The sequence below is a fragment of the Triticum urartu genome, chromosome 5 (assembly GCF_003073215.2).
Source record: "Triticum urartu cultivar G1812 chromosome 5, Tu2.1, whole genome shotgun sequence".
In the NCBI taxonomy this organism is placed as follows: Eukaryota; Viridiplantae; Streptophyta; class Magnoliopsida; order Poales; family Poaceae; genus Triticum; species Triticum urartu.
The window spans coordinates 481,345,794-481,371,728 of NC_053026.1; the positions used below are offsets into that span (position 1 = coordinate 481,345,794).

Sequence of the window (25,935 nt, forward strand, 5' to 3'; positions counted from 1 at the left end):
TTAGTTTACCAATAGTTAAGGTTAATAATGGCCTGCAGCCTATCACTTGCTCAGGGAGTGTGTTTGGAAATTTGGAAGGAGGCTGCGACATGGCAGGGATGCAGAGCGCTGAACCCGACCAACTGGGACAATGCTGACAGTACAACCTTTTTTTTGAGAGAGAGAGAACAGGCAGCCCCAGGCCAGGAGAGAAAAGCCATAAAATCAATAATCATCCTAATCACTTGGGAAATATGGGCAGGAAAGGAGCAGCTGCACAGTTATAATTCGAGCCTGGCCCTAGGATGACGAAATGTTTTGAGGGCCCCTTGGGTAGTGACCCTAGGGCTTGTTCTATTTTCTGTTTTTCTTCATCCATATGATCGCTTGATCATATGTCAAAGTAATGGAAAGGGGTTATGCTCGGCTCAAAAAAAATATGATCGCTTGATCAAACCTTGCTTTCCGCTCTCTCCTAATCAATGAATGCCAGCAGCATGCTGGATCTTTCAAAAAAATAAAAAATGGCTTGCAGCAGGGTGTGTGTGACCTGGTCTGGGTCAGCAAGTCCTCAAAGTTCAGTCTTGGATCACCCCATCCATCTGAAAGCCAAGGACCATGACCAGCATGCAGCAAGGTACAGGCAGTACATTCCAAGTCTCCATCTGCTAGCTGTGCAAGAACCAACCATGAATTCCTCGCCACTGATCAATCGCCCGTGTTGACTGCAAGAGATAACAGCAACGCGCAGCTGCATCATGCGTGCGTGGTCGAACTCATATCGACTATGTTATGTAACAAACCTCGGCCTGGATCGGGTGACCACACGCAACTAAACAAACAAGAAGATGCCAAGCGGCGCCAAATTTAAAACAGAGTGCTTCGGTTCCAATGTATACCCTAACCTATGCTGACAGCACAGTTATATAGGTTAATTACCAAACAGGGAGGCATCACTCACCGGATATTCTTCCGATCCCGATTCCATTCCGTCCACCATCTCAAGAACACATTATGTAATCAGTTCACAAGCATTATTACTTGCAAGTCAGGCCCAAGGTCATTCCATTGCATTTTCTGGTTAGCAGCAGTTAAGGTTACAGCTGAGCTGACCGATCGGAATCGTTGACCCCGCCGCGCCCAGCAAAGTCTTGAGATCACTGGCTGGGATCATTACTTCAAAGATGAGAAGCGAGTACGTTGACCGTTGACCGGGCACAAAGATACCGTTGGCATATTCCAGCTGGCCAGCTGTGCAAGAACAAGCAATGCATTCCCTGCCATTGATTGCTCTCTGTTGACTGAAGGAGATAACAGAGCTACTGAAAGAGATGGCCCGTGGCTAAGCAGGCCAGGAAGCTTCTCAGAAGCAGCTGTCGCCGATCTCCGGCCTCACGTTGAAGGGTTGGATATCTTCTCCGCCGGAAATTCTGAATGACATCTACGATGGACGTCGACTGAATTTGCCGGTTGGAGAACGACCTTCAAGCTCTGGGACCAACTTCTTGTTTGTTTCTGCATCACGTTCACAGAAATATTGACCCCCGGGCTGAGAGAGCAAGGGAAAGCAGCCATTTGTTTGCTCCTCCTTGCTCCTATCTGCCTTGTCGCCTTGGCTACCAACAACAACAACAAACTCAAAGGGTAAGGGTATGCACTTTTTCACTTTTGTTTCCTCTTCTCTTGGGAGATTGCTTGCCGCTTTCTCTCGTGGTAGCTAGATAACATATGCACTTTTTCACTTCTCTCCTCTGCACTCTGAGAGGTTGCTAGCTGGTTCTTCTCTGGTGGTAGCTAACATTTGGTGGTTCCACATGGCCGTAGTCAGCAGAGCCCGGGCTTCTCTCCCTTCACCGTCATCGTCGCCGTTGCCGGCCTTCTCCCCTCGGTCGCCGCAGCCCGAGGTGGCGGAGAGGATGTTCACGCGTGGAGGGAGCGGCCGGTCGTCGTCGTCCAGTGCCAGCGGGGCTAACAGGAGCGCCAGCCTCAGAGAGATCGACGAAGAGGCCACCATCTTGCATGATGCTGATGATGATGACGGTGGAGGGAAGCTGTATGTCGCCGTCGGGAAGGACATCAAGGACAGCAGGTCCAACCTCATCTGGGCAGCTCGGAACCTCCTCGCCGGTGATCCCAAGCTTGTCCTGCTGCACGTCCACCAGCCTGCCGACAGAATCATGATAGGTAAAAGGGTCCGGCTTAGCTTCAGTATGACTTTTTTCATCTCATCTGCATCAACTTGACCATGGAGAAGAAAGGATTGTGGCTAGTAGTCTGATTTTCTTGTTATTTCTGTCAGCACTTCAGTCGTTTCAGAAGTAGTTTGCGTATCTATGGGGAAAAAACAAACCTTGATCTTACTGGATTTGATCCCCATCTCCATTTTCCTTTTCCATCCCCTGTTTCGCAAGAGAATATGCTGAAACGATACAAATGAAATTAGCAGCAAGCAGAAGTAGTCCTCTTTTGTTCGATGTTGCTGTCAGACAGTTTCAGAAAGCACTCCCCTGTTTTCAGTAGGCATTGCAAATACTTGTTCAGTAATCTATGCTGATTCAACTCTAATGTTGCCGGCGCAGGATTATGCAAGGTTCCAGCAAGCCAGGTCGAAGAAAAGGAGCTCAAAGCATACAGAAAGATTGAGAAGGAGGAGATGAACACACTTTTAAACCAGTACCTCAATTTCTGCAGAGTTTCTCTCAAGGTCAGTTAAACTAATTCAGGAAAGGCTACATGGATTCTGAAATCATATTCACTTGCGATTTCTTGTTATATGTCATCTGTATGAAATAAAAAGTAGCAAATTTACAGATGCAAGCTAAAACGCTGGTGATCGAGAAGAACAGTTCTGCAAATGGGATTATTGAGCTCATTGATCAGAATCGCATTACAAAGCTTGTTATGGGAACATCTTCCTTCTCAGTGTATGTGCAGATGCATATTCCAACTTTGTAATGAGGTTTCATGAAAAAATACATTGCAATTATTTCCAACTGCACTATTTTCGTAGAGCAAAGCACCATGAGTAATGTAATTAGATGCTCGACTGCTATATATATGTAAATTTCATATTTCTTTTTTATGGGTCTGCTGTTCTAACAAGTGGCAGTAAGGAAGGCAGCAGAACCATTTAGTCAATACTTTGCTTAAAACTCCCAGTAACAAATAACTACGGCTTTACTAATTATCATCTCTCCCTCCGTCTAAAGTCTAAACTAGAAATGATCCAAGTTGTTTATGTTGATTACGAATCTTTCATGAACAGGAAGAGGAAAGTACCAAAATCAAAAGTTGCAGCCGGTGTGCATGCACAGGCCAAACCATACTGCCAGATCTTCTATATTTGCAAAGAGACTCTTGCTTGCTCTAGGTACGAGTGTCATGCATCCCTAAGTCAACATAAAGCAAATACTACACAGAATTTGCAAATTTCAGCTCGAGCAACTACTCAAAATTATATCTAGCCTGACAAACAAAATGGTGCCATGTTTCTTATCAATTTTCAGGGAGGCCACTCAGCTTTGTGCAAAAGTAGAGTCACCCCGAAGTAGCTGCGCAAGCACTATCTCAGATCAACCTGAGTTAACTCCAAGATCCCTATCACTGCCACCAGGACATCCAGGTCTTTTAGGCTCTACAGGCCAACAACCCCTTCCACGACGGTCCAACTCAGTCAGTTATCCCTTGTCTGGAATGATAGCAGACAGTGTAGAAAACATGTCACCTGCAAGGCGGCAGTCAATTGATAGTCTCTTAGGCTCTACAGAACAAAAGGCCCTGCCACGACGGTCCAACTCAGTTAGTTATTCCTTGTCTGGATCGATAGCGGGCAGTGTAGAAATCATGTCACCTGCAAGGCGGCAGTCGATTGATATGACACCAACAGGTTCCTCTCCGAGTTCCAGCCAGCAAAGCACTGGTGGGTCCTCATTGGGTCTGAGGGATTTGGACAGTATGGATGGTTCACCAGTGCCTGTTTCAGTTGCAAGCTCTGAAGAAGAACATCAGCACTCTACGGTAAGCTATATTGGACTGAGCTGAGTTCTCTAACCATAGCCACACCTTTTTTTTTGAATTACAATAATTTTACGGCTGTGTGTACCCTATGGGTGCAGAGGCCCGGAGAACTATCCCTCCATTATTTAAACAAACAAACTTATTAGACATAAACCAAGTACTATGTAATGTTAGAACTACGTTTAAAGAGGCTTTGGTCCTAGCACAAGTGTAGAGGGAAATGGTTGACAATAGAATGTCTTCATGGCTGTAGTAACTCTCAACCAGTAGTGTCTCTACTGTTTGCCACTGGCACTATGGAAAAAATCCACGTTGTTAAATAAAATCTTACTTCTATTGCTCTATCATCTAAATTTTGGTTGATCAACCAAGGTCTCAGTTGTAATACTTATTAGATAACGTTGTCATGCTTACTGAATTCAAAGCAAACATAATGTTTTACAGGTGGAAATACGTGAAATGTTTGAGCAACTGCACCGAGTCCGCAATCAGCTAGAGCGCTCGAAAAAGGAAGCGTCTGAGGGCCGGCAGAAAGCCGAGAAGAACTTGTTTGAATCTTCTATGATGGTATGTTATTTGTTATTGACAGATACCTTTAGTTACCCACTATTGTTGTTTAATCTACTGTATTTTCCCAACCTTTCTTCTCTGAATACATGGAATTTATATTACATGTATCTCTTAAGTAAGTGAACTGTTTTCCTGTAGTTCAAAGCACGGGAGAGTTCACTCTGCAAAGAAAAAAAGGAGGTAGAGGAAAGGCTAACAAGAGAAAAGGCTGACCTTGAAAAAGAGCACTTCCATGTATGCAACGAGCTGCAGAAGGTAAATGAGCAAAGAGCAGAATTGGAGAGCAAGCTTCTCCAGACAAATGCCCTAATGGAAGAGCTCCAACAGTTGCAAGCAGAGCTGCAGCGTGAGAAAGACCATGCTGTTAAAGAAGCTGAAGAAATGCGCCAAACAAATGGTAACAGTGTATTTGGCTCTACTAGTGCTGTTGCCCTAACAGAATTCAGCTACACAGAGATAGAAGAGGCAACGGACAACTTTGATGACTCCAAAAAGATTGGCAGTGGTGGGTGTGGAACCGTCTACAAGGGATTTCTCCGTCATACTACCGTAGCCATAAAGAAATTCAACCGTGAAGGCACAACAGGAGATAAAGAGTTCAATGACGAGGTAATTTTCATCATTAAGAGTAAAACGTGCTGTCAGATGAGAATAAGTAAAACAGGTAAAACGGTGCATCCAAATATGTGATTTTCCAATATATTACAGGTAGAAACACTTTCTAGGATGAGGCATCCAAACCTTGTCACTCTGATAGGAGTGTGCAGGGAGGCCAAAGCGTTGGTCTTCGAATTCCTGTCGAACGGAAGCCTAGAGGACTGCCTGCAGTGCGAGCACCAAAGAGAGCCACTCTCATGGCGAATGCGCATCAAAATCGCTGCCGACATCTGCACGGGACTTATCTTCCTCCACTCTAACAAACCAAAAGGCATTGCCCATGGCGATCTGAAGCCTGACAATGTCCTTCTTGACACTAGCTTTGTTTGCAAACTGGCAGACTTTGGAATCTCTCGTCCCTTGGATCTGACAAACACCACCGTCACCCCTTACCACCGAACAAACCAAATTAAAGGCACAATGGGATACATGGATCCAGGATACATCGCCTCAGGGGAGATCACAGCTCAGTATGATGTCTACTCCTTTGGTGTAGTTCTGATGCGGTTGCTGACTGGCAAGAACCCCCTAGGCCTTCCGAATGAGGTGGAGGCAGCCTTGAGCAATGACATGTTGCAAGATATAATTGATACTTCTGGAGGGGAATGGCCACCTGAGTACACTGAAGAGTTGGCAAGACTAGCACTGAGATGTTGCCGGTATGAACGGAAGGAGCGGCCTAATCTTGCAAATGAAGCCTGGGGTATCCTGCAAGCTATGATGAACTGTCCAGATGATAAATGCAAGCCACCAACGTTTTTCATCTGTCCAATGACACAGGTCAGTTAACAGCTTTCTTATGTTTACAATTCAGTCGTTACAGTAGTTAATATCAACTCTGATATAATGATGGTTTATTTGCTTTGAAGTAAGGTGGTCAGCATCGTCACCTTTAGTTTGATAATCTTGCATCTTTGTAACATTTTCAGGAGATCATGAGGGATCCACACATTGCTGCCGATGGATTCACATATGAAGGTGAGGCCATCAAGGACTGGCTTCAAAGGGGGCATAAAATGTCCCCCATGACCTACCTCAGCTTCACACACCATGAATTAATGCCGAACAATGCCCTTCGTTTTGCAATTCAAGAATGGCAAATGCAACAGCAACCGTGATTTTTAACCTTCCATTTGATCTGCGCAGTCGTGTTAGGAAGTGAAGCAAATGGTTTGCAAGTTTGTATAGTCTGTAGAGAATTCATTTTCCCCCACTTTAGCAGTTAGCGCTTTCTCAATGTTTGGGCCCACAAACGAGAAGTGATGTACATGTTTTCGGTCACATGTTCTTGGGATGAACTGACATGGCATGTAACTCTCCAAGAGAGAGTGGGTATTCAGGTTCATTGAAAAGTGATGGTGTATGGACATTTTAATTCCCTCTCAGTTATGCAAAGTTGAGAGTTAGAGTCAAATCAGCGTGGTCCCCAAAAAAACTACAGTAAATGAGCAATCAGATAGATCAGAGCACAGACGGTTTATAATAATGTGATTACTCATGAATTAGCTATGCACATTCGATTCTTACTGCAGATACAGGCATGACTTGATAATTCATGGTAGGCTGCCATTTTTCAGGAGATAATGAGCACACTATTATCTGTACTACGTCTGCCAGGTCAGCGGAAACTGCATAGGCAAAATCATTTAGCTGCTCTGACTCACCTACAATTTAGCCCCAATCCACTACCGCTAACTTCAAAGTAAAGGTGTATCGCTTTCACATTCCCAAACAAACGGCTTACAAGACAGGATTAGGCACTTGCATGCCAAACAACCAATTAAGGGCCTACTCCTCCAAGATACCTATCTATCTTCCTTGAGTTGAGCGAGAACATGGGCTGGGCATTTGAACAAACAGGTGGTGCGCAACCAGAAGCTGACCATGAAAGCAGAGAAGAGGAGCAGAGAAGAAGGCTTACAGAGGAGGGAGGTGAAGTGAAGCAGAGAGGACTTGTACTAGTCACTAGTCAGTCAGTCATCCATGAGAAAGGCAAGCACAGCACAGCACAGCACAGCTAGCTCCTGCCATGCCATGGAAATTGCAGTGGCACTGTTGGGCAATTCCTTGCTCTGCGCAAATAAATCACCATCAGTCACGTCAATACAAAACTAGAAAACAGATTAAACAAGGAGCAACCAATACAATACAAAACTACTCCTACAAAACAAGGAGCAACAAGTCAAGCCGGCCTGGCCTGGCAGCAGGTGTGAGTGCGTACAGCTACTGGCCTAGTACATACACTATGCACAATTAGCATGGAATGAGTCGGAGAAAGATGAGAGAATTACTATAGTATAGAATGGTGTGGATGTAAGAAGCAAGTATAAAAATGCAGAGGAGCTAGCCAAGCGCAGGGGACAAGTCCAAAGCTGGCCTGGCTGAGAAAGCCAAGAGAGAAACGAGAGACCAGCTACCTATCTATCTGCCATGGACGCGGCCTGCGACTCGCCGGAGCCGGAGCAGTCCTCCTCCGAGTCTGGCGAGAAGATGAAGAAGGTGTACGTGGCGGTGGGGGCCGGGTCCGACTCCAAGGCGATGGTGCTGTGGGCGCTGCACAAGTTCCCCAGAGACCCCACCGCCACCTCCTTGGTGCTGCTCCATGTCTACCCCCAACCCAAGCTCATCCCCATCAGTACGAGCATCTCCCCTGCCCCTGGAGTCTCTTTTCCTTTCCCCCCTTTTTACTGGAATCACAACTACTGTCTCTACCGTCAAAAAAATATATGTTCCCTTTGTGCAACAAAATCATTAAATCAACCTGGTGATTTTTGGTCCCTCCGTTTCTTTCTGTAAATCATACTGATAACTCACTGCGGTAAATATTTGGCTAGCATTTTTCCAATTGTCATCATGCAATTTATGGGGCGTAAAAATCAGTGTCATTCAGCTTGGTATCACAAAAATATCTACTTATGATTGTGACTTTGTATAACACAAGCTAGGCACATATTGATATAGTGATGATCAATCAAAGTCTTCTCTTGACAAATCAAAATACGCTCTATATTAACTTCGCAAGGGAGAGTAGTAAACTATGGATGCAAAAATTTATGTGTGCGATGCTGTTCACAGTGGGTGCCAGGATCCCTGCTAGCCAGGTGCAGGAGCAGGAGCTGACTGCGTACAAGAAGATGGAGCTACAAACAATCAGCAACACTCTGGATCAACACCTGCTATTATGTGCACAGGAAAAGGTTCAGACATGCCATTGCCAGCTCCAAGAATGCCAAGAAAACTAGTCTATGCAATCAGCTTCAAACACGTCGACATTGACACATGTATCTGCTGCGCAGGTACAAGCTGAGAAGCTGGTGGTGGAATCAGAGGATGTAGCAGAGGGACTGGTGCAGCTCATCACTGCGCATCATATCACTGCTCTTGTCATGGGGGCAGCAGCTGATAAGCATTACACAAAGTATGTATGTGGGCAAACTTCTGACTAATCCTTTCAGAACATGTATGGATGATCACCATCTATAATTAATTAAACACTTCACGATTGTTCGTGAATGCCATGTTGCCACACACACACAAAAAACTGATTCCTTGTTCAAGAGTTCAGGGAAATGAGAGCTCTCAAGTCCAAGAAAGCGCGGGCTGTGGAACAGCGGGCAGAGCCTTCCTGCAAAATATGGTACATTTGCAAAGGAACGCTCGTTTACCGTAGGTATGGTTCGGTTGGTCGACTGCGGATAATCTTCACTTTTGTTCATATGATTGATTACATTGTAGCTGAACTCCAGCCTGCATTTGACATGTTTCCCTCCCTCTCTGCTTTCTCTACAATAGGAATGCCGTGCCCCTTGGCCATGAAGCAATGCCAGAAGGTTCGCAAGAGTCTGCTGCTCAACAGTTTTCAGTGGATAGGTCGACTAGCTTGTCGGAGACGTGGTGTGTTTCAAGCACATGGCTACACAAACCACATGCCAGGCTGCAGATGGAAAGGACAAGTCCACGCGGATCAGACGATAATGGAAAGGTAAACACAATCCATGACAACAATAGATGAACAGTACATCATGCTATTTTATCTAGCAGGCCACCAGTTTGTACTTGAAATCTAATTTTACTCCAACTTCTAGAACTCACATTGTGTCTTAACAGCAGTAGGTTGAAGATGGTTAAACATTCAAGAATATCTTGACTGAAGTTTTTACCTTATCTAAACCAGGAAATTGTCAAAGAATTTGACGAGGCTGACATAAAATTCCAGCATATGCTCAGGGAGTTGGAGAGTGTAAGAAAGCAAGCTTATGAAGAAAAACACGGTCGTGAGAAAGCAGAACAGGATTTATTTGAGGCTTTCCAAAGAGTAAGAGTATCTTAATTTGCATTTTTCAGTAATATCGAGTATGCTGATGGAAGGATAGGCATGGCACAGTAGTGAAGTACTCCCCACTTGTGCCAAGAGGTCCTGGGTTCGATGCGGCCTCTCTGCATTGCACTGTGCAGGGGGTAAGGCTTGCCTCGTACAATCCTTTCCCAGACCCCACCTGGTGTGGGAGCTTCTAGCACTCGGTCTGTCTTTATCGAGTATACTGATGTTGATAATTGTTTCAATTTTATGGATATATGCCAGTGAGAGCATTATTTGGAAGAAGCTCTTGCTACTGTGCTTGTGAAGCACTTTCAGAAACTTTACCATCAATAATAAATTTGTAAACAATTTGGAGCAATGGTTCTGATAGCTGCCAGCTAATTTTTTTAACTAATACTTTCTCACATTTAGCTTGTCTAACAGGCACGAGTCTCCGAGAATATGTACTTAGGAGAAGTGAAGCAAAAGAATGAAATCGAGGAAAAGTTGGCAACAGTAATGGAGGAAGTTGAGAGTCTCACAGAAACAACTGATGGACTTTGTGCAAAGCTTCAAGAGGAACGCAAGAAAAGATCGGCCCTGGAGAAAAGAACTGCCCATTCTGACCGTATCATCAAGGATTTGCTGTTGCAGCGCGACAAGGCTGTAAGAGAGGTAGAAGCACTACATGCAAAGAAAGGAGAGTCCAGTGCAACCGCGGAGGGGACGATGCACATCACGGAGTTGTCCAGCTCAGAGATTAAGGATGCAACCAACAACTTTGATCACTCACTGAAGATTGGAGAAAGTGTTTATGGAAGCGTGTACAAGGGATTTCTTCGGCACACAAATGTAGCCATAAAGAAGTTGAATCTCGAAAGCACACAGCCACAGTCACAGTCACAGTCACAGTTCAATCAAGAGGTTGAATTCTTGCTTTAAGTTAATTATTTGCTTTCTTTCATCTCAACTAAACTGGTATTTTGCTGGTTCAAATAAAGTACTGTGTTGCAGACAGTTAAGTTGTTCATGATGCCTCCTTTGCAGATAGAGATACTCAGTAGGGTGCGACATCCAAACCTGGTCACTCTTATTGGAGCTTGCAAGGATGCTCAAGCTCTTGTCTACGAATACATGCCGAATGGAAGCTTGGATGACCGTCTGGCTTGCAAGGACAATTCTAAACCTCTTAGTTGGCAGCTGCGCACCCGCATCATTTCCCATGTTTGCTCGGCACTCATCTTCCTCCATTCGAATAAACCCCATAGCATTGTCCACAGTGACCTGAAAGCATCGAACATTCTTCTAGACGGAAATAATGTAGCAAAGCTCAGTGGTTTTGGCGTGTGCCGAATGGTCACTGATGAGTTCAGGGACACAACCACTCTATATAGGCATACCCACCCAAAGGGATCTTTTGTGTACATTGATCCTGAATATGTTATGACTGGTGATCTAACACCACTATCTGACGTATACTCTTTCGGAATCGTGCTCCTGCGCCTCTTGACTGGAAGACCAGGATTCGGGCTGTTGAGAGATGTGCAACGGGCTGTGGAAAAGGGTTGCTTGGGAGCAATACTGGATTCATCTGCTGGGGGCTGGCCAGCTATGCAGGCTGAGCAATTGGCTCGGGTGGGTCTGAAATGTTGCGAGATCAGAAGAAAAAACCGCCCAGACCTGCAAAAGGAGGTTTGGACTGTACTTGAACCAATGTTGAAGCCTGCTTCCATTATGTTGTGTTCCTTGTCATTCAAATCAGTATCAGAAGACCTTGGTGGTGTGCCGCCCTACTTCATCTGTCCAATACTACAGGTGAGTCATACATTTTGCTTGGTGAATATCATTTTCTTCTGCTGTCTATTTTAATATTTTAAAGCATGGAGGGATATCTTTAAAATATTCTAAGCATGTTTGATTAGCCTTAAATGCCCTCTGAATTGTTCTTTCCAGTTATCATTCTTAGTAATCTTAGACAAGTCGATTTCTTGCATAGAAAGCATTTGTCGTTTCAGGTTGTTTCACCTTCACATTTCTACGGTGCAGGATGTCATGAGGGAGCCTCTAATTGCTGCAGATGGCTTTACCTACGAAGCTGAAGCTATAAGGGAGTGGATTGACAGTGGCCACCATACATCACCCATGACAAATCTTGAGCTACTCCACCGTGATCTTTTGCCGAACCATGCCCTCCGTTCTGCAATCCAAGAATGGCTGCAGACAGATGCATAATAAATGTTATTTTTATCATCATGGAACTTACAAATGAACTAATACTATGTCCTTAACTTCTTTACGCACAATAATAGGTGCATACCTTACGCATAAGATATACACATCATTTTTGTTTTGCTTTTCAGCAAAAATTTGTATCTAAAATGTAAGACTTGGAGCTCCATCAGCGGCATGCCAGTATTTGTACATGGATCTGTACAGTCAAAACTGTCTTCGTGATAATATTGCTGTTACATGCTACATGGATACTGCACTATGTTTTTTTTCACTGCTTGATCAACAATCGGTGTGTTGTGGTACTAGCATCTGAATGCTGGTCGAGCATGGAAAGTACGGAAGCATACAGTTCAAATGTCGCTAATTACAACTATTCATTTTACGTTGTCATCTTATATGTGTTTATATGTCCATAAGTCTAATTCCCATCCAACCTGTTTATTCTGAATGTCTAGAACAATCAACAATAACTGCTCAGAAGGTAAATGATGTAGCAATCAGATAATAATAACTTCATCAGTACGCCTGCTTCTGTTGTTGTCTTGTTAATACCAAAAATACATTGAGATGGAGAAAACCATCCTTGAAAGATGTGTGGTGTGCGCAAATTTGCCAAAGTTTCTTACCTATGCAGATCACTCAGCAAGTTATTCTCAACAAGATGTGTTGTGTGCACAAAGTTGCCAAAGTTTCTTACCTATGCAGATAGCTCAGCAAATTCGTCTCGACAAGCACTTCCCTCCAAATGAGTCAAATGGAGCCTCCAATGCATGCAAGCTGCAACCCCAATCTTCGCATATTCTAGTTATCATGCTGGTATATGCTGTTGACAGCTTGACAGGAGATGTCTTGATGTGCATATTAACATATTAACAGCTTGACAGGAAGGATTATGTGAGATGCATTAACTTATTGACAGCTTGACAGCAAGAATTATGTGAGAGTACCTCCTGGGAATGAACAATGCTACCAAGTGCCAAGTATCTAATTATACATGATCTATTCTGGACAATTTTTTCGCATCGTGAAAGTAGCCGTCTATTTGGAACTGCCGGCCAAGTGAGATGGGATGGCCTGTAATGATCGTCACCTAACGGGACAACTTCATTGCTAAGCATCAAAAGTCAGTCAGGGAGGACATTCATGTTTAGAAGCGACTTGGAAGTAGTAGAAACTTCGCGGAAATGCCAGGGTTCCTATCAGGATTACGTGTTTTGTTGATAACTCACAGTTATACTTGCTAAAAAATGAGCGGAAGCTGATGCAGTTATCATTTCTTATAGAAAAATCCCTGACTAGAGAAGATAATAAGACGATTAATTAAGTTCTAAATAATCAATGACAAAATATAGAATGTATTGGTATTATCTCCACGCCAGCAAACATTCATGCAACATGTCTTATTTGCTTTTTAACCAACCAGTTGGTCTTTCCACGCCTTTTGAAGTACGCAGGACTCAATTTTCTGCCACCAAAATACAATAAAGTTATTATCAGTCTGGTTTTCCTTTTTTATAAACTGGAATGGCTACTACAAGGGGGTTAACCGATGTTTCCTAAATGGAACAGGATTTTTTTTTAATTGGGCAACACTTGGGACCCGAAGTCAGACATTGACTTGATGATGCACTCACTGCTGCTAGATACAATCAGACAATAACCAAATCCAAGGCCACTCTTTAAAACCATCACCAGTCTACTCTCCCATTTGGGCCTTCTAAAACTGACACTACCTGGGAAAGACCAAGGCAGAACAAGGACTAGGATGACAATCATATCGACGCCACAGAGCTGAAGAAAAGTGGTCCAGCACATTTAGGTACTTCCCCAAAACTTTTAGAGCATTTTCAGAGATCTTCACCTTTTGTAGTCTTAGGTTGTGTGTCTTCAGCTCTGCTGAGCCAGATAGCAAAACCAGAATATAGATATGATACCAATTCTTGATTTCTCAGGGTCTGTGTAGGGAGTAAGAAAGATGGATGAAGAAGAGGTTCATATCGCGATCGGGAAGAACTTCAGAAAGGAGAAAGCTAACATACTATGGGCTGCTGCAAATTTCCCAAGGGCTACCATAGTTCTTGTCCACGTTCATTGGCCATCCAAGTGGATGCCCTTCAGTAAGTTTTTTCAGCCAAATATTTTCCATGCTTTGTAAAGCTCTAATGGTTAGATGCCCTTCAGTAAGTTCTTTTCAGTATTAACAGGATAAAGTATAACCTTGTGTTTTATTAGCTGTATAAATAATTGTTTGTTTCTAACCAACAACTGCAGTGGGTGGAAAGCTGCTATACAAGTTTGCAGACGAAAAGGAGAAGGAGATGCATAGAGGTAGAGAAACGGAAGCAATGGTCAAGATGCTATCACAATATAAAAGCCTATGTGATGATACAAGAGAGGTATCCTACGATTTAGATTCAGATTAATATAAATAAGGTCAGAGCGGTGCTTACTAGAGTTCATCCAAAAAGCACTCTAGTCATGTGATATTTGTTCGCAATCATGATGAATTAAGTGTAAAAACACTATAATTTAAATAATTATTTATCTGATGATGAAAGTTAAGCAAACAAACCATGTGGAGAGGGATCAAATCAATACAACACTAACATAATTATTTCACAGAAATATGTTTCCTAAATGGGCCTGTGTCCTTGCAGGTTAGGGCACATTACCTTACACATGATGACATTCTTACTGGTGTTGTAAACCTGGTAAAGAAGCTCAAAATCAAGAGAATTGTCATCGGGTCAAGGTGAGATCATAGCATGAACTAATACGCATAAGGAAGCAAATGCCTCTTTGTATATGTTATTGAATGTAACCTGTACAAATGGACATTGCCTTAGCCCATAAAACAGCATAACAATATAGTAAGTTATGCAGGAACATGTCAAAGAAAGCAGTTCTTCGTAAATGCTCTCAGGTTTGGGTGGTGATTAATGGCAAATATCTGTCCACTAGGTATAGTTTCTCCAAAGACCATAACTGCACTCCCGGTAATCTATGAATCATATCTAGAAATTACTTGATGGATGAGATCGTTCTTAAGTGCAGCAATGATCATCTGGAGCATACTGGAGGCACTGCATATGGAGGGAGCTCTGAGTTTTTGCCATCTATGCATGAGCTGAGCGACGAATCTGATGGCTATGCAACACCATCAAGTGATTTTGTGAGCAGACTTCTTAGCAAAGCATTACACACATGCAAACAATAACAGTTTTAGTTCACAAGTTTAAGACCATGGTTCAGAGTTTTGATACATGCCCGTGGTGTATTCCAGTATGTATCATTTCAGGAAGACGATGTCATGGACGAGGATGGGGTGATTCCAATGGATGGTGATGAACAATTGGAAAAGGTATAACTTGCCTTTTTTTTCAAGACAACTACCACAACATGTGCATTAAAATGTCTGCTTACTCTTTAAGTTTGACGACACACACAGAAACAAAATTACATTTGATTGAGTTTACTCCATGCTCAAGCATGTTTGACAATTTTAGATTTACCACCGTTGCCTCAGATGCATGTTGATTAACTATGTGTCAAAAAACAGGTGTTACTTATGACTTCTAAAAGTGCAGCTTGTGTTGATAAAATAAACTGATTGCTCCATTCCAGTATGATGTGCAGGAAGCTGAACAAGACATTGAGGAAATAAATGCTTCTGAGGAAGTGGGCAAAATTTCTGGTGATGACATACGGAGTTCCAGAAATATGAGTGAAGAGTCTGAAAAATTGATGGTAAATGTCACACAATACTACCTTTGTCAATGCCTATTTCGTTTAAAACATGGCTAGATGAAGGTTCCAACTTATGATGATGATAATTTACTCAAAATAGAAATAATAGTAACAAAGATAGGTTGGAGACATCACCAGTCAGGAAGAGAAAAAATAGATGACAGAAATCATATGGAACACGGTGTATGTCACAGAACATCGGTACAGCGTTGAATCCCTTAACTACTTCAATACACCCCGTTTGGTTTTGTTCAGGAGGAAATGGAAAAACTACAAAGGAGATTGAAAGAGCTGCAAGACGAGGGGCATAATCATGAAGAAAGCATCTTGTCGCCAAGAAGAAAGAATGTATTGTTGATGGAGAAAACGTTACCAAAACAAAGATACCCAGAGCTGCAAATCCCAGAACATATTGTGCAGTACTCCATGTCGCGTATTGGGAAAGCGACCAATAACTTCTACTCAAGAAACCTCATAGGGGAAGGAGGCTATGGCCTAGTGTACAAAGGAAAACTAGGTGGCGTGCCAGTGGCTATCAAGCTGTTGAGACCCCATGGTAAACCCCATGGTAGACAAGGTTTTCCAGAGTATCAGCAGGAGGTAATATAATGAACTCTATCCAGTCATCCTTTTAACTGTCTGAGCATGCACACAACATAGCCTAACAATAATTACAAGAGGAAGCAAACACTCATTTCATACAGAGTAAGATGCAAGTATTTCCATCTGAACTGTACCATAATTTTGATAGGACCCTTGTTTTCCTGCAGTTCTTTAAGAGAACTTTTTTTACACATTTAACACCACATTGATGGATAATCACCCCTCCTCCTTGCTTATCTCAAACAACTCCACAAAGTAGATAAGTAGATGGGCAGAGTAACAAGCTCGCATACCTTACTACTTGGAGAAGAATCCTCTGAGCTGCGCTACATATAGTAACCGGAGGAAATGTCGATCATGTTTGGAATTCCCCAGGTCGTTGTGCTGAGCAGAGTCAAGCACCCACACATCGTGAAGCTGATCGGCGTGTGCCCGGAATCATGCGGCCTCGTCTACGAGTACCTCCCCAACGGCACACTCATGGATGGGCTCTCCAAGGGGCTTCCATGGAAGGACCGTATCAGGATCCTCGCCGAACAGCGTTCCGCGCTGGCGCACCTACACTCCAGCCGGCCCAACGCCATCATCCATGCGGACCTGAAGTTGACGAACATCCTCCTCGACGCCGGGAACGTGAGCCGGCTAGGAGACTTCGGGACGGCGCGCGTCGTGCAGATGAAGCCGCTGGAGGAGGACACCATCTGCCGGCGGACGAACCCGATGGGCACGATGGGGTACATGGACCCCGTCTTCTTCACGACAGGCGAGCTCACCGCAGAGTCGGACGTCTACGCGTTCGGCGTGGTGATCCTGCAGGTCCTCACAGGGCTGCTTGACCTCAACATCGTCGAGCAGGTGCAGGAAGCGATGAAGATGGACGCCGCACACGGCCTGCTGGACGCGTCTCGGCACCTGGCCAGAGGTGCAGGCGGAGCGGCTCATGCGGCTGGCGCTGAGGTGCTGCAACCTGGAGCGGAACCGGCGGCCAGCTGCCACCTCCAACGCCGAGTGGCGATCGCTGGACATCCTGCGGACCATGGCAACTGCAAGTAAATCCCGGAAATGGAGTCATGCAAACTGAAGAACCATGCCAGCGCATCAGCGAAATGCCAACAGAACATAATGGGTTTAGTCTGTGAATCTAAACTGCATTTGCGTTTAGTTTGTGATGCCATAGCATTTCTCTTGTGAATGTACTCCCTCCGTTCCATATTACTGTACTAAATCAGCGACGAGTAATATGGAACGGAGGGAGTACATTCTTAAACTAGTTAGAACATAATGTACGATAGGACAGAACAGTGCGCCCCTCCCATTGCAAACTTTTTTTACCATGTCAATGCGGTGGTAAACAATAGATAAAGCGCAGTCCAAACATCTCAGGATCCAATGACCGCATGAAGCAATGTGTATGTTGATCAATTCAATGGGTTAAAACTTGAAAGGCGCTTTTCGCATGTAAAATCAGCCGCTGCTGCGGGAGATGGAAGAGAGCTTGCAATGCGGTGCAGCTAAACCGAGAGGCAGCACGGGATCGATGGGATTTGCACGGCGCGGCTCTCATCGAACACAGTTCGAATGAGAAGGGGGGGAGGGGGGGAGGGGGGGAGGGGGACGGGTTGGTTGGTTCAGGAATCGGCATTACCTGCCTGCCCGCCTCGCATTACGCCGCCGACGCCTCTCCGGGATCCATCGCCGCCGCCGACGCCATAGGAGAAAGGGGAACGCCGCCGCGCGTTCCGACAACCGGACAGCAGGTCTTGACTCTGAGATGGGCTTAGCCGCCCTGTGTATTATGGGCTTCTAGTAGCCGGGGATGATGTATCTGCCGCACCGGTGCTTGTGGTGCTATCGTAGCGCATTTACAAATTTTTTATTTTAAAAAAGAAAAAATAGCACATTCACACAACTTCGGTCTATGTTGCCGTAAAATTTCAAATCAAAATTTAAAATATTGCTTGAGGTACAAAAAGAAAAAATTTACACTGAATAGTACATACCATAAGTTGGCTTTAAATCTGGCCCATTATCACATTGATGTCAAAATTTTCATTTTTGCATCTCGTGCAATGTTTCGAATTTTGATATGCAATTTTCTGACAACATCCCTCGATGTTGAGTCAATCTGCTAGACTTTTTATTTTTTGAAACATTTTAAAATGCACTACGTGTCCGGTGCACCGGTGATACATTCCCTCTACTAGCCTTATGGGCTCAGCCCTAAAAATATAGCCTTAGGGCAAACTCCAACACGGGTCACCAAATGGGCATGGCCTGATCCAAAGAAATTGTGATGGAAAAACTACGAAGATCTGGAACCACCGAACCACAACAATTGATTGCCTAGGGATGACAAAATGAGATCAATTGTTGCTATCGCTGAAAACCCCACCCAGGTTTGTCAGCGAATTAATTCTTCCGAACATGCCATCTTGGGAGAGAAGGTCACATGGCATTTCGTCGCTACGTATGTCGACTCAGTTCTCTTGATTCCTTTGTGCACAAGGAAAAATGGAAGGTTTTTGGTCATGGAACTTTGAGAAGAATGGCTTGTTCTTAGTGCGCTCAGCTTGTCGTATGTTAGTCTAAACAAAGTTTCGGCATGAATCCTGGCAAGAAGAATGCTCGGAAATAACTCTGATCGTAATGAGAGAAGTTGGACTGAGATGTGTGACGGTGTTATGGCCCAGGTGTACCTCACCATATCGGATGTCGGCTTGGCGCACCCCACCCTCCCCCTTACATGCTTTAAAGAATCCCGGTTATAGTAAAATTTAAAAAGTTTTTTAAAAAAACTATTTCAAAACATGTTTTGGAAATTTTCCTAGATTTAAAGAAAATGTTTGGACTTCCAAAAATGTCTGCGTTCTCAAAAAATGTTTGGGATTTTATAAAGAAATCTTCATGTGTTTAAAGAATGTTCCAACAAATTGAAATTCCTGGAACTAAAAATATGTTCACATTTTCAAAAAAAGTTCCTGTTTATGAAAAAATATTAGGAATTTTACAGAAAAATGAGAAAAGTGTTATTATTATTTATTTTATTTTTAAAATTTCGAAAAACACATGCGTTTTTCGAAAATATCCTTATTTGAAAGATGATCATTTTTTGAAGATTCTTCCAAAAAATATAGAAAATGTTTAAAAAATAAAAAAAATCATTCATTTGCTTTTAGAAATTTTTATTTTTTCAAATAAATGTTTGCCCTGTTTATTGGGAAATAACTCTTGATAAAAGTCGCTAGTTTCACTCGCTATAGCGACCGCTACCTACGACTCTGCGACGCTGGAGTGGCAAAACTATGTATCCAGCGTCCTATAGGTGCTCCTCTAGGAACCTCAAATATGACGTGTGTTGCGTCAAACAGTCGGTGCTTCGCACAGGCGTGCCCCAGACTTAAGCGACCCATCGGCGATGAACTAAAGTGTGCCAGCGCACTGTAGTGAGTGTTTTCTTTTTCAGCTGGTTTTTTAAACAAAATATACAAAGTTTCTAAAAACATGACCAATTTTTGAAAAAATGATTATTGTTGGAAAAAAGTACAATCATTATTTGAAAACAAATAAGAATTTTAAAAATGAACCTTTTTCCAAATATTTGTGAATAAAACTGGAAATAACATCCATAATTTTTGAATTTTTTTATAAACTCAAACATTTTTATTAAAAATGAACATTTTTTGAAATTCTTTTGGAATTTTTGAACTTCTCCCAATATTATGAACATTTTCATAAAAATTGGAACGTTTTATGAAAGGTGAAAATTTCAAATATTTAGGTAAAAAAGTTGGAAAGGGAAATGGAAACAAATAAAAAATAACACAAATCTAAAAATGCAAAAAGCAAACAACACAAAGAAAAATAAACCGAAAGCTTCTATAAGGTTCTCAAAACCGATAATAACCAGGGTCCGAACATCTTCTAAAAATATGGATTCAATTTTCTCTATGGTTCAACCTATAAATCGAATCACTTTTCTTTATGGTTCAGCTCAAAGAACACTTTCTAAAAATTGGTGACTAAATGGGCCAGCCCATAAATGGAATCGCAAGCTGGCTCCTACGCAAAATACCGACAATTAAATGCAACACACGTGAAATAGGAATTACCAGGAGGGCACAACACGGAGGGCACGAGTCGCTTTTGTTTTTAAAAAGTCACTTTTTTGGAGAAAAAAGGGAATATATAGGAAATACGAAAACATAAACGGAAAAAACCGAAACGAAAACGGAATTTGTTACACAGAAATGGATACAAAATTGGACTGCTGTTTTTCCAGGCAACAAACACGAAAACGAAACTTTTCGTTTACGTGAGTATGACATTTTTCGTCTGTACTAAGGACTAATAGATACTTTGCAGTCCGACCATCAAACAACGCAAAATGATGGAGTGAGCGGAATGGCCTATGTGAGACTCAACTTCTTGTGCCATGCATGTACTCAGCTAGACTCATGCATGTACTCAGCTAGACTCAGACAATTGTTCAACACTACTACAATAATATGCTAAGCCACTAACCTAATCATCTCATTTTATAGCCATGTTAAAAATTGATTAAATTTGTTGGTATGCTTGAGTTTTTCTCTATGGTTCAAAGAGTTTTCAAGTTTCGATCAATAGCCCATTTAGTTGTCATGTTTGCTCCATATTCATGCACCATGTTCGTTTCGGGTATTATCTGTTTCCATATCCATTTTCAGGGCTTCTGTATTTGTTTCCGCTTTCGCAAAAACACGGAAACAAATGTGGTAACACCGCGCTTTGTCCATTTTCATCCCTATTTATATGGGTCAAATACCCTTACATTGTGCTAGCTCTGCCCTGACACTGCATGCCATCGAGGAGGGAGGCCGCATGCCGCGCATGTCATAACACACACCACCATTCCTTCCACTCAAGGTATAAAAGTTTCAATCATCTAAAAAATAGTGATTTCACTTCTTTTTAAAAAAAAACATGGTTCAATATTTCAAAGAACTATTTCATTTATTTCAAAAGAGGGTATTCATTTTTTCCGAATAATGATTTTAATTATTTCATTGTTTCAAAAAACTATTACACTTGTGCACATAAGTGATTTCAATTATTTCATATACATCCTAATTAAATATTGTTTTAGAAATATCTCATATTTTGACAAAGTGATTAATTTATTTCACAAAAGAAATTTATTCCAAACATTCTTGCCTTATACATACATCTGCATTTGGATTTACCTTTTATGTATATATCCATGTTAAAATGATTGGTTTGGTCGACTAGAGGGGGTTTGAATTGGTGACTAACCGTTTTTTAACTTTGTTTGCAAATTTTAGGTTCAACAATAAAATATGTTGTCTAGATATGCAACTAGATGGACAACCTATATGACACACACAACAAGAAGAACATAAAGAGTTTTCACAAAGTAAAGATAAGAAGTAACCGCAAGTGAAGACGGGGATGTCTTTTCCCTCCTTCGGGGGAGGTTTATCTCTGTTGGAGGGGTGTGGAAGTACGATGCTCCCCAAATAGCCACTATGGCTCATCCTATTCTCGTCACGCCCTTGCACGATGCAAGTTGCCATGAATCCACTAGCGATGCTCTTGAAGGTGGCAACTGGGACCTTTAAAAAGAAAGTTGGGTCTTTCTCCACAACTCAATTGGAGGATCCCACCACCACCACAATGGAATGTGGCTTCGCGGTGACCTCTTTTCGTCTAGGGTGCCCAAGCACCGAAGAGTAAGTTGATGAAGATTAACGAGTCGTGGGAACACGAATCAGTTTTGGTGCGACTGTAGATCGGGTGAATCTCCTCCAATCCCCAAAGTATTGGGGAGTTTGGGTGGACGGGGATGGAGATCTCAAGCTTTTTATTTTTGGCAATGGTGCGGAAAGATTTTTTAGAAGATTTAGGTCGGGAGGTAGAAGAAGGGGTATATATATCCCTCGGGGGAGAAATAACCGTTGCACAGCCACAACTCCGGGCACCCGGACCATTCAGAGGGTGGCAGCCTGCCCCGGGCATCCGGGGGACAAAGTCACGGGGCACTTGGACAGAACAATTGCCAAGCATGCATGGGGCGGTCACTCGGAGGTCCAAGACCCCGGGTACCTGAACCATCGAGAGAGAACATGCTCAACTCGAGGCACCCAGACGTGACCGAGGCCATTGCCCATTCTCTGGTGCCTCCGGCCACCCAGACCAAAAAGAGTCCGGACACCCTGACCTTTGGAGGGGGTCACTTCTTCGGCAATAAAGTTCTTTCGACAATCATGAAACAAGTGGAGAAATATGATAAGTGGAATTTACCGATCTCCTCAACACCCTAATCTCTGCAACCCTTCTTAATAGTATGGATGTTCCTATGACTAAAAATTAACCGAAAAACTTTCCGAGCCACCAAAGGAGAACACTATCTTTTGCCCTTTTTGAAAAGATGGGGTTACCGAAGTCCGTAGATCAAACAGAGAAACCAATGTCCTGTGATAAACTTGACAACCGACATTAGCTCTCGCAAATCGTATTATGATCAACACCAAAATTGTAGCTGAGTGACAACTGCACTTTCACTTGTCCCCGTAGCTACAGTGAAATGGATACGTTGAGGTCTGACCCAATCCTGCCTCCGCCATTGGATTTGGTGATGGTTACGGTGGTGGTCCCAGAAGCGACAATGCTCTTCCTTGATTTGCTAATGATCCCTCTGATGTCAGCCGTCCACGAGAAAGTGTATATACCGACCACCTCAAAACTTTCAACCAAGCATTAAATTAAAACCATTAATGAAAGGGTGAGCAACCAGCTATGCCAAATGGCACCTGCTGGTTGGATGCAGTGAGAACGTTTTTTTCTTTTCTTTTTTGGAACATAAAAGTGAGGCTCTTTTTTTGGAGATAGATGTGAGGCCCACGTGTCATCTGCTAAGTGGAGGAGAGAGAGTTTCCTTTTTGTGAGATGAAGGTGAGGGTTTTGGTTTTTGTTTAAGTTGAAGAAATGAGAATACAATGTTCTCTTGATTGTCTTGCCCAAATCAATGTTCTCTTGATTGTCGGGGTACCAGCCGCCAGCAAAAGGGCCTCGTACCCAGTCGCCGCTAGGGTTTTTCTACCTCATGCCGGTGCCGGTCTGCCTCGCCTCTTGTGGCCTTAGCATCATGGAAGCGTGGTGGATCCCAGCCCTTGCCGGTTGGAGGGCTTCGTCCTTATGGATCTGGATGTAATTTTTATTATTTCTGATATTTGTTTGTATACTATCATAATTGATGATGAATAGATTAAAGTTTTTTTACTGAAATAGACTAGAAATTTTATGAAGAAAAGGAAAAGAAACGAGCATACACCTTCAAGGCACCTACTAGAAGTGCCTAACGCCACAACAATGGCGGAGAGAGCCGTGACTTACTGGACTTCCGGTGATTGCCGGCGACTGGCGTGATGTCGATCCCCTTCTTCCCCTCTTCTTCCCCTTCCTCTCCTCTATCCATCCTTGGCCCCTGGCTGATTCGCTCTTTCCCCTCCCCGTCGCTATTTTTCTTCCATCTCTTCCCTCCCAGATCTCATTTTCTTTGTTCCAGCCAGATTCAAGCCGGCGGCAATCTTCTTTGCTGGATCCGGTCTCCTCCTGATCTGAGGCGTATTCCGGCGATTGTCCGGCGGCTGGCGTGCTGCCGTATCTTCTCCTCCCTTTCCCTCTTTCATCTCCTCTCTCGTCTATCGGCCCATTCTCCTCTAGATCCCCTTCTTCCCCTCCTCCTCATCTCCTATCTGCTTCCCCTCTTGCCCTCTCTCTGTTTTGCCTAATCTTCACCTCTATCGCCCGAATCCTGGGTTACGTCGATCTTCTAGGTTGGATTCATTGTCGCCTCCTCCTACCCAGATCCCCTTTGCCCGGCAGCGGCGCAAGGCCCCAATGTGCCTCCTCCGCCATGAAGGCTATTGCCTGGAACTGCCGAGGTATAGGCATGGGCCTTGGCAGTGAAAGGATGCTTTACCTTGCAAATCTTATGCGGTCCACTAGAGCTCAGGTAACTTTTGTTTCTGAAATTAAATCTTCTAAGGTTACTTCTACTGATCTTGTTAATAGGTTTGACGTTACTGATGCTTGTGTTGTTCCTTCTAGAGGTTCTTCAGGGGGCCTTTGGCTTATGTGGACCAATGAGCTCAAAGTTTCTGTTCATACTGCTGCTTTTCACTATATCTTAGCTAATGTAGTTCATATCGCATCTGGGGTCAGCTTTTGTCTCATCTGTATATATGGAGACCCTTATCATAAGCAGACTAATGTCATCTGGGACCAAGTAGCTTCTTTTGTTTATGATAATATAGGAAAGCCCATGGTTTGTATGGGAGACTTGAATGATATCCTGTATGAGGTCGACGGTTGTAATGGCAATATCAACTACTACCGTATGCATGCCTTTCGTTCTCTTGTCAAGAACTGTGGCCTCTTTGATATTGGTTATAGTGGTCCTGCTTACACTTAGCGAGGTAGACAAAATACATCCAAACATATCCATCGTCGCCTTGACCGTTGTTTAGTTAACTCTGATTGGTGTGCTCATTTCCCTAACACTAAGGTCCTCAATCTTCCCATTATTCTTAGTGACCATGCTCCTATTTTGATTTCCACTGATAGTCACTTTGTTAAACCCAAACAATCTTTTAAATTTGAAAACTGGTGGCTCACTGAAGATGACTTTAATTCTTTTGCCAAGAGTTCTTGGGAAGCTAGCACGCTTAACTCTTTTACAGCTAAATCAACTTCCTTGGCGAACACTCTCAAGGCCTGGTGTAAAAACAAGAAGCCCCTCCAGCAGACTCTGAGCATGTTGGAGACCAAAATCAATGATTTGCAAAAGCTGCCTATTCAGCATCATAACCAAGACTTGGAACAATCTCTTATTGCTAGGTATGAATTTACTCTCAATCAATTGAATCAGTACTACAGACAACGCAGCAAAAAGAATTGGGTGTCCAGAGGTGATAGAAACACCAAGTTCTTCCATCAGACTGTTCTTAAGCGCAGGAAAAGAAATACAATCTGTTCTGTTAAAGATGAAAATAATGTTCTCCATTATAAACCATCTGCTATCATGCAAACCTTTGTTAATTATTTCAGATTCATTTTCTCATCTCCTAATGATGCAACTTGCAGGCCTTTTCCTGAGCTTAACTCCTTTGGTAATAATGATGACTTCACTTATTCAGACCTGACAAAGCTGAAAATTTTCAGATTCTTAAGGATATGAAACTGAATGCTTCACCAGGTCCTGATAGCTTCAATGTTGAGTTTTATCTAGCAACTTGGGACTGGATTGGTGATGACGTAACTCAGTTGGTGTCTTCATTCTATGTCACAAGTATTCTCCCTCCACACATTAATGACACTAATATTGCTCTCATTCCCAAGAAGTTAGTCTCCCTTGTTCCTATGGATTATAGACCCATTAGTCTTTGCAATGTCATCTATAAAATAATTGCTAAATCTTTGGCTAATAGACTTAAGTCTCATCTTCCTGATTATGTAGATCCAGCTCAACAAGCTTTATTGAGGGTAGACGTATTACTGACAATATTATTATTGCTCAAGAAATTGCTCACTCATTTACTCTTAGGTCTTGGAAACACAATGCCTTCATGCTTAAAATAGACCTGGCTAAAGCTTTTGATCGCTTGGAATGGAATTTTATTGTCTCAGCTCTTTCTCGTAAAGGGTTGCATGGTCATTTCATCAATCTTGTGCATGCTTGCATTTCCTCACCTACTTTCTCTGTCCTTATTAATGTTCAACCTTCGCCCAAATTTAAGTCTCGCAGAGGTGTCAGACAGGGTTGTCCTATGTCT

The 25,935-nt window shown here is 43.0% G+C and overlaps 2 protein-coding genes and 1 pseudogene across 4 annotated transcripts; all 3 read left to right on the forward strand.

Annotated features, from left to right (window-relative positions):
• The first annotated feature begins 1,128 nt into the window (after window positions 1–1,128).
• LOC125509996 (U-box domain-containing protein 33-like) lies at window positions 1,129–6,608 on the forward strand. 3 transcript variants are annotated; one of them, XM_048675079.1, is made up of 10 exons: window positions 1,129–1,629; window positions 1,804–2,163; window positions 2,559–2,683; window positions 2,791–2,903; window positions 3,245–3,349; window positions 3,486–3,996; window positions 4,441–4,563; window positions 4,705–5,175; window positions 5,275–6,003; window positions 6,153–6,608. In XM_048675079.1, the coding sequence occupies exons 2-10, from the start codon at window positions 1,896–1,898 to the stop codon at window positions 6,339–6,341; spliced, it is 2,634 nt and encodes an 877-aa protein (XP_048531036.1). In that variant the 5' UTR covers window positions 1,129–1,629; window positions 1,804–1,895; the 3' UTR covers window positions 6,342–6,608. The 3 variants fall into 3 exon arrangements, with proteins under 3 accessions (XP_048531036.1, XP_048531035.1, XP_048531034.1); XM_048675078.1 differs by having other exon boundaries at window positions 1,130–1,623; XM_048675077.1 differs by lacking the exon at window positions 1,129–1,629 and having other exon boundaries at window positions 1,639–2,163.
• Window positions 6,609–7,327: 719 nt separating this feature from the next.
• Window positions 7,328–11,956, forward strand: LOC125509997 (U-box domain-containing protein 33-like). The gene is made up of 9 exons (XM_048675080.1): window positions 7,328–7,858; window positions 8,299–8,420; window positions 8,520–8,641; window positions 8,789–8,893; window positions 9,016–9,205; window positions 9,398–9,538; window positions 9,968–10,447; window positions 10,571–11,338; window positions 11,570–11,956. Exons 1-9 carry the CDS (start codon window positions 7,654–7,656, stop codon window positions 11,753–11,755), a joined length of 2,319 nt encoding a protein of 772 aa, XP_048531037.1. The 5' UTR covers window positions 7,328–7,653; the 3' UTR covers window positions 11,756–11,956.
• A 130-nt stretch (window positions 11,957–12,086) lies between these two features.
• LOC125509998 lies at window positions 12,087–17,725 on the forward strand (annotated as a pseudogene).
• Window positions 17,726–25,935: the final 8,210 nt, after the last annotated feature.